Genomic DNA, 9357 nt, shown 5'->3' on the forward strand with positions numbered 1-9357 from the left:
CAAGCCGAGTCACTTGCTGGCCCCAGCTCGAACTCGGTAAAGCCCAACCAGGATTTGGTCTGGGCTTGGACCTACTAGCAAGTGGTAAAGCTCAAGCCCGGACCAAGCCCACCCAAATGACTAGCTAGTAGGTCCAAGCCCAGCCCAAATCCCGGTTGGACTCATGAGCTACTGGGCCCATTTCCGCGCTTGCTTTTCGCGCTTGCGCCCAAGGGAACTCATCTAGACGCAACATGTGCCACCGTGGCATGTTGGCACAAGATCCAATCCGTTCATTCAGATGATACGGCACAGCCCATTCATCAAGTGGGCTGCAGTTTATGAAACAAATGTACCCATAAATCCATCTGAAGTTTTTAACCGTCCATTTCAACATCCTGATACTGAATGGACTAGATTTATTTTTGCGTGAGAACTGAACAGCCAGCCCCACTTGGTGTCCCTTGTACACACGTGTGGAATATTAGCAGATCTGCTCATTTTATACCCGGCCATTTTTGTAGTTTTTATCCTTAATGATAGTTCTGTAAATGTCACCTCACTAGGTGGGCCCTATTAGGTTGGATTCACAGCCAACAAAATTCAACCGTCCATTCGATCTGACGACTTAGATAATTATGTATCATACATTCCATCACAAGGTCTTCCTCTAACCTGTTACAGTGACCCGATCTTGACTCAGCTGCTTTTCCTGACCCTCAGACCAAGATCTGTGGGGCCCACCATATATATATATATATATATATATATATATATATATATATATATATATATATATATATATATCCCTTTATCCAAGTCTGTAGGGACAATGACCAACGGTTGAAAACCTCCTAGGTCCATCATGATGTTTATTTGCCATCCACCCTGTTGATAAGATTACACAGACGTGGATGAAGGGAAACCACAAATATCAGCTTCATCCAAACCTTCCATGGCCCCTAAGAAGTTTTCAACCGTAGGCATTCAATGTTTACTGTTTCATGTGGTGTGGTCCATTTGAGCTCTGTATCTTCCTCATTTTTAGTTATCCGCCTGAAATGAGCTGGCAAAACAGATAGACGGTGTGGATAAAACACAGAATCATCGTGGCCCCACAAAGCTTCCATCTCCTATACTTGCACTCCTATGGGTTTGGAATCGATTCATTGCTTGTAGGTTAATGGTCCCACAAAATGTACCGCTCTACTTACACACCGTGAAATATCAACCGTTCATCCTACTCATCATCATATCCAATCAGCCAATGATCCATCCCCACGGCATTTTGTAGGCTTACATTATCTAGCCATGTACGGTGCCGTTCGTCCCGATCTCAGTGAGATCTCACTTTCAGAGATGGTCCAAACCTGTAACGTACTATTATCGTTAATCGCATGAATAAAACATTTATATAAACAACTCCCATTGACTTAATTACCAACCAAAACAGCATCATAACCATACATCACTGTCCACACCAACAACACAAATATCATCTTAACCATCAATCCGTCCACGTCAGCAGTACATATGATGTGGCAGACGTGGCCTACCGACGGCGATCAACGGCTTAGCCATGGGCATGGTCATACCATAAACTTCAGTGGTATCAATGTCTTCGGGCCTCAGCCCATTTGGTGGGGCCCATTCAAAGCAATGAAATAAACGAGCCAGGCCCATAAGAACGAAGACCAGACCCAGGGGTGCACCAGGACACTTCCTTTTCCCAGCACTGAAGGGCAGGATCCGGAAATCAGACCCGTGGCTAATCTCCACACGGCTACCGTCCGATGTTATGTGCCGCTCCGGACGGAATTCATCGGTGCTGTCCCACACACGTGTGTTCCTTCCCAAAGCGTGCGTGTTGATGAAAACACGTGTCTTGGCTGGAATGTGGTAGCCGAAGAGCTGGGTGGGCCGTACAGACTCGTGTGGGATCAGGAACGGACCCGCCGGGTGCATCCGAAAGGTTTCTCGGACCACACATCGTAGGTAGTTTAGGTGGGCCAGATCCGATTCGGTGACCATTCGATCCGGGCCCACAACTTCGTCCAGCTCATCTTGGATTTTACGTTGCACGTGTGGGTGCTTGATCACCTCCGCCATGGCCCACTCGTTTGTCACTGCAGAAGTGTCTGTGGCCGCAGCTATCATATCCTGTCCATACAAGTCAGGAAATAGGAAGTTAGCAACCGTTGGATTGTTGCACGTTTTCTCACACTAATGAGCAACGTCTGTGGGACATCTGTCCCATCCAAAAGGTGGGCCCCACTAAGAAAATTGCCTGATACGTGAAATCAGGTTAGTCCGCTAATCAGGCGGGATACACGGAAACGGATTGGCTACTACCCCTGCCACCAGCCGATGGCTGGTTGTCGGTGATATGTGGGCCCCACCATGATGTATGTGTTTCATCCAAGCCGTCCATATATTTTTATAGATCATTTTAGGATATTATACCAAAAATGAGTTATATAAAAATCTCAAGTGGACCACGTTACAGGAAAGAGTGTTGAATGAACGTCAATTATTAAAAACTTTTTTGGGCCCATAAAAGTTTTGGATCAAGCTGATATTTGTTTTTTCCCTTCATCTAGGTCTGTATGACCTATTAAAATATTGGATTTCAAATAAACAGTACAGTGGGCCTTAGGAGGATTTTAATGGTGGATATCCAATCACTATTGTTTTCCTTTAGTGTGGTCCATCTGAGATTTATATCCCTCTCAATTTTGGAAAAATTCTTAAAATGATCTTTAAAAATGGATGAAGGGCATGGATGAAAAACATACATCATAGTGGGGCCCACAGAGCACCGACCAGCAGCCACCGGGCTGGTGGGAGTGGGAGTAGCCAATCCGTTCCCGGTATACACCATCGAAATCAATAGACGGTCAATGTTGGGCTGATGTGCAGATGGATTAGCCTGATTTTCATGCTAGGTAATCTTCATGGTGCGGACCACCTTTTTAACGGCTCTGATGCACTGGTGGCCCCCAGGTAAAATAGGTGTAGCTTGTGATATTCCTGGCTCCAAACATACCTTTGATGGTGGGGGCCAGGTAAAATGCTTGTCAATGATTTTATTTTCATACACGTGGCATAAATGAATGGAGATCCAGGCCAATCTCTGGTAAACTCCATCTCGGATGGGACCATGGACAATCCTAACCGTTTGATTGGAGGAATTCTGCCATCTAACGGTTAGGATTTCCTAATCAGCATGATTTTTTAGTCATGGCCCATCTGAAATAGGCCCCACAGAATGAACGGATAGGATCTTATGGTAATGAAATAAATCTACCTGAACTAGAGCTTTGATCTCCACATCATCCATATGCTCCTTTCCATCTTCACCAGGCAGTGACAACAAAACATCAACAAAGTCCATCTTATCATCAACATCATCTCTACCGTCCATTTTTCTGTTCCTTGCCTTCCTATGCTCCTCAAGTATCTTCTCATGAAAATCATCCACCCTTCTCTCCACATCCCTCATTTTCCTCTCACACCCAAACGGGTCCACCCACCTCCAGATGGGCCAGTAATCACCCAGATAGATCAGGCCCAGTAGCCAGAACAGCTCATGTGTGATATCCATGAACTCCATCGCCTCCTGGGGCCCACCTGGCCCCACCCCAAAATACTGCTTCCCTAACAACATCCTAGTCACATTATTCATAGAAAATGCACCCAACACCTGCCTCAGGTTGATAGCCTCCCCATACTGGGCCTGGGCCCACACATCTCTGACCATATGGTGGGCCTCATCAGCCCGTTGGTTCATGAACGAATCTAGCCGTTTGGTGGTCAGTAGGTGTTCCATACATATCCGCCTCATCCGTTTCCATTGTGGGCCCAGTGGGGCCATCGCCACGTCGCCGCAACCGTATGCCAGGTGGGCCGCAGCGAGGGTCCGCGGGCGAGATGCGAACACATCGTCTTGCCGGAAAAGGATCTCGCGGATGACTTCCGGATCGTCGGTCGTGATCGCATCTACGCTGCCGAGACGGAGATAAACCAACGGTCCATATTTGGCACAGAAGGTGGCCATGTCCCTGTGTGGGAGTGAGCCCAGTTGGAGAAGATTGCCGAAGATGGGCCATCTTGGTGGGCCTGGTGGGAGCCTCCTTTCATTCTTACTGGGCTTGATGGTGAGCCTCCAGTATATGATCATGGTACAAAGGATGACACAAATGACTGGAAGGGCTGATGTGATTGAATCCATGTGGCCCATCAAATCATCCAATCCTGGCCGTCCAGAACTCGGAGCTCTATCAGAAGGCGATGGTGGGCTGTTGAAGGATAATCAGATGATATTGATATTTAACTACAAAAAGGTCATGATTTGTGCATGTTTAAAGAATAATACCGAATTAACGATCACAATCTTTGCATGCATGGTAGGTGAGCATGCATGTGGGGCCAGAACATGCGGATGAGATGAGCAGTGATCGTCGGACGTTGAAGTGGGGTCCACTTCTAGCTAGACGGTCAAGATTGTTGCACGTATGCTATATGTGTGTGTTTTGAGAAGAACCCAAGTGGGTATTTCTAGTGTGTTGTGGGTGGGCCCATGATATCATCTGGTCAAGAACGGTGATGTTTTCATAGCCATTGGTCAAGCTTGTCGGGCTTTTGCCGTGGGGCCCACCCTGATGTATTTAGTCTATATCCACACCGTCTATCCGTTTTTCCATATCACTCTAAGAATGAGCTCAAAAAATTAAGAAGATAGAAATCTCAGGTGGACCATACTATAGGACACAGTGGTGATGAACATCTACCATTAAAAAACTTTCTGCGACCCACCGTAATGTTTTGGTGAGGTTTATGTTCCATCCAACCTGTTGATAAGGTCATATAAGCTTGAATGAAGGGAAAAAAACAAATATTAGCTTGATCCAAAACTTTTGTGGCCCACTAACGGTCAATCACCACTGTTTCCTATGTTATTGTCCATCTGAAAATTGGATCTGCTTCATTTTTACTCCCATGCACTAAAATGATCTGGAAAAACGAATGGACGGCGTGGATTGAGAATAAATACATCAAGGTGGGCCCCACTGTAAGGGCCGCACCTAATCAGTTCTCCAAGATGACATGGTCTCTGATCAGTGGCCGTAGAATCGACGGTGGAAAACAAAATATACACCCATCAACGGGTACCCATACCCGATGATTTTCATGGGTCCAAAGTTCGATATTCGGACCCATTTTCTCTCAAGTGATCTTTATGGCGTGGCCCACCTTTTACACGGCTCAGATGCAATTATACCGAAGTAACACTCAGAAAAGAAGGCGTTGTATGTGAAAGTTTCTCTGTACAACAAACTGTTTGAATTTTTATTAATAAGATGTCCAAAAGCAAAGAAAATTTGTGTCGACCCTCAGTCCAAGAAAAAAGAAATCCAACCGTTGGATTTGTGGCCCACCTCTCCCACTCATGCAAGAACCGGAGACTTCTCAGCCACCACATCTGCGGCCTTTGCCTTCGTGCCCTCGCTCCTCTTGGGCCCACCAATCACAACCTTCGCTTCAAAGCACTTGAACATGCTCTCCACCGCTGATAGCTCCTCTTCAATATCCACCGTTGGATCATCCCTCTCCGCAACCCTCTGCCGTAGATCATGAATTCTATCAAGCCCCACCAAGGCCTCCTTCCTGATCTCCACCAACTTGGCACGAATCCCAGCATTCTCTTCCTGAGAATCTTTCAATTTCCATTTCAACGATCTGTATCCTTCAAGAGACTTAAGGAGCTGATCTGATAACGCCTTGTTACGTTCTTGGAGGGCCACATTCCCATGGAGATCTCCTCCACCGTTGATCTTCTTCTCCTTGTGTTCGGACGCACAGCATTTCACCTTGGCCAGCAACATCTCGTTCTGGGCCTTTAGATCATTGATGTGCTCTTCCATCCCATTCAGTTCTTGGGCCTTCCTTGCAAGTTCAGTGGCCATGATCTCTTTTTCCTTGCCTAAGCTCGAGAACATCCTCTCCAGGCTCTTGCGGGCCGCCAAGTTTGTGGACAGCTCCTTTCGTAGCCGTTGATTCTCTTCATGGATAGGCTCCTGCAATTTCCTCTCCTTCTGTGGATTTTGGGTCCGCCTTAGATCAGTGTTGCACCGCCGCAGCTCGGCTTCTCTTTTTAATTTCCGGCCGGATGGCTGAGATTTCTCGATGCGAGACCTAATGTCATCGAGAACACCGATCATGCTGGCCACCCTTTGGGTTTTTCGGCCATCGATGTCTTTGTTGGATGCGGCCGCATCGTTGTGTTCTTGGACTAGTTTTAGTAATAGCTTGACACTGGCTGCCACTCCTGAAAGTAATATTAGGTTAATCAATCACTACAACAATTCACACTTTTTCGGACGAGTCAAATTGTCATTAAAATTTTTGAACTCATAGCAAAAATCTTTCTATGACGAGTTCTGCTCGTCAAATTGTCATTAAAATTTTTGAACTCATCGCAAAAATCTTTCTATGACGAGTTCTGCTCGTTGCTAATTGCGTCGTAAATACGACCATCATCAATGAGTTAATTATTTGCGACGGCCTAATAACTTATTATAAAGTATAGCTAATTAGCGACGAGTTAATACATCACTATTGCATATTGTAAAACATCTTCTTGAATGGATGAGCCGTGGCTCAAAAATTGAAGAAATCTGACCATTTTAGGTGTTTGATTGGATGAGTATTTAGAACTATAAAAGAAACCAAAAGGAATTATCGTATCTAACATTTCCATGTCATATGAATCAAAAACTCAATTAAAAGAAATGAAAGGTTTGCTAGTGGTGATCTGCACTTACCTCTCCATGCACACATCTACACGTGGAGATATCTGCCAAACTAGGCTTGGGTGGGACATCCGAACCGTGTATCAGGTGGGACACGTCCTGTAGATGATCTGGGCAAAAAATCAGACCATTGAATTATGGTGTAGGCAAAGAACATGTGTCCGTAAACTAGATAGACCGAGTTCTTTGCCTGATGATTTCAACCATGTGTCCCGCCTGATGAACGGCTCAGATGTCCAATAGATGTAGAGGGTTGGCATGTGAGTGCGGTCGGCAAAAGTAGATGGGGAAGTAAAAACTCAAGGAAAATGAACGGTGTGGATGAAAATCACCTTCAAGCGTTGAATCATCAGGATTGGATGGTGAGGGTAATTCAGGAGATGAATTTGCACGGCCCTCGTTCATGTTCTTCTAAAAAAAAACCCAAAAAATATAAAATAAATAAAAATAAAAATCACTCTTCTCTCTCTCTGTACAGAGAGAGAGAGTGCAAGAGAGAGAGAGAATCAAAACAAAAAATATGGGTTTTATGAGAAAAAGAGATTCATGGAAAAAAGAAAATCAAAAGATGAAGAAAGAAAGGAGAAGATGCAGCTCTCTCTCTCTCTCTCTCTCTCTCTCTCTCTCTCTCTCTCTCTCTCTCTCTATTTTCTATCTGTGGTGTTTGGGGAGGCTGGCTGTTAGTTTTGTATGGCAGTGATGATCCTTGACCCTTTCTTATTGTCCGTTGGACGGTTGACTTTATTGCAAAGCAACAGCTGCGAATGGAGTTGCGTGTAACCCCTGCTACACGCCTGTTACACGGAGCCCGTGCTACCCAAAGCTATGTGGGGTCCATCTCGATCTCAGTATATCATCCGTTCCGTCCATCATTGTTTTTAGATCATTTTAATAATCGAGACCAAAAATAGAGCAGACCCAAAACTCAATTGAGCCACACCACAGGAAACAGTGAGGATGGAAACGTGGACAATTTAAACTTTCATGGGGCCTACCAGGATCTATATATTCCATCCAAACCGTTCATAACGTGGTTTCCACCAGGGTGTAAGGATAACACAAATATCATCCTGATAGAAAACTTATGGGCCACAATAAGGCTTCAATGGTGGATTTTCAATACTCGTTGTTTCTTATTTTGTGGCGTACTTAAGTTTCAATGTACCTCATTTCTTTAAACACATTCTAAAATGATCTGAAAAATCCGATGGATGGATTGGATGTTATATACACATCATAGTGGGCCCTACGGAGCTTTGGGTTACATGGGCTCCTTGTATCAGGGGTGACACGTAATCCGCGTCAAAGAGCTGGTGGGCCGGTGGCCATGAGCTTGGGCGGTTTGACAATAGACCCGAATCCTCTGGAGCACCTATTTTAATCAGCAGGCACATCACTCGAGCCTGTGGGCCCACCATGCTGTATATGTAAAATCCACTCCGTCCATCAGGTTCCAACGTTGGTCTAGTAATTATAGAAAAATTTCAACAAGATATACAACTCAGATGGGCCAAACTACAGGGGAAAATGGAGATGAGATGCCAACCATGGGTTTGTCCGTGTGTCCACCATGATGTGTATCTTTCATCAAACCTGACAATGACGTTTAAATCACCAGGATAAAGGGAAAATACAAAATTCAGCCTCGTCTATTTATTAGAAGGGCCACACTTTCTGTACTTAGCGGTTTAAGTAGCAGTTTTAAATCATTCTTTTTTTTGTGGCCTATTATAGTCTATTATCGAGATGATATTTTTAATGAACGGTTGGAATACTAATTCTCTGATGATGGATGGATTGGATTTCATTTAAAATATGTTGGGCCCCAGAGAGATTGGGTGTTGTACACAGCTGCGTAAAACAGGTGTGGTAGACGATTCCGGTCCTTTGACAATGACCCAACGTAGAATGAGATCTCCATCCACCTTGCATGGCATGTGGGCATTTCAAAGGAGAGTTGTTTGATACTCCCGCAGTGTCTGAGGCTTCATACTCATGCAGTAGTCATTAGTACACGTGGCATTATAATAACTCGAAGTAAACCGACTAGATTGGGAAAATCAATGTAGATGATTCACCGTACGAAAATCAAAATGGTCAGACAATCCTAGCCGCTGATTCGTTGACACTTGTTTGTTGAAATAGGACAGTGGGATATTTGTAGCTAACCGTCAAAAAAATCCCAATAATCGGACGGCCAGATAATCATGTAGGTGTAATCCTTTTTCATGATACATCGAAACTGTCATCCATAGCTTGTATTCTACCAATGCAATTTCTGAATAATTTCTAAGTGCATGCGTATCGTCCATCACGCTCCGCCAGAGTATCGAAGCTTTTCCCATTTTCAAAGGACCGCTCGTCAGGCGATCTCAGCAACGTAGATGATAGATGATCTAGACGGCTGACAGCATGGAAACATTCCCATGCACCTTATTGCATTTGGACATGCTGGACCCACATCACCCATCTGGACCGTCCATTAGACTTAATCCAGCATTCATAGGCTGCCTTGAAATAATCATACTGATCCAAACGATCGAAACCATCCATTCAGTGGCATGAA

At 44.8% G+C, this 9357-nt stretch overlaps 2 protein-coding genes across 2 annotated transcripts; both read right to left on the minus strand.

Annotated features, from left to right (window-relative positions):
- Window positions 1-1500: 1500 nt before the first annotated feature.
- LOC131221718 (cytochrome P450 703A2) lies at window positions 1501-4295 on the minus strand. Its single transcript, XM_058217015.1, has 2 exons — window positions 3287-4295; window positions 1501-2139 (listed from the first exon to the last, which is right to left on the minus strand). Exons 1-2 carry the CDS (start codon window positions 4217-4219, stop codon window positions 1501-1503), a joined length of 1572 nt encoding a protein of 523 aa, XP_058072998.1. The 5' UTR covers window positions 4220-4295.
- An 814-nt stretch (window positions 4296-5109) lies between these two features.
- On the minus strand, window positions 5110-7295 carry LOC131219893 (uncharacterized). The gene is made up of 2 exons (XM_058214893.1): window positions 7124-7295; window positions 5110-6307 (listed from the first exon to the last, which is right to left on the minus strand). Exons 1-2 carry the CDS (start codon window positions 7194-7196, stop codon window positions 5427-5429), a joined length of 954 nt encoding a protein of 317 aa, XP_058070876.1. The 5' UTR covers window positions 7197-7295; the 3' UTR covers window positions 5110-5426.
- Window positions 7296-9357: the final 2062 nt, after the last annotated feature.

The sequence above is a fragment of the Magnolia sinica genome, chromosome 12, assembly GCF_029962835.1.
Source record: "Magnolia sinica isolate HGM2019 chromosome 12, MsV1, whole genome shotgun sequence".
NCBI lineage: Eukaryota > Viridiplantae > Streptophyta > Magnoliopsida > Magnoliales > Magnoliaceae > Magnolia > Magnolia sinica.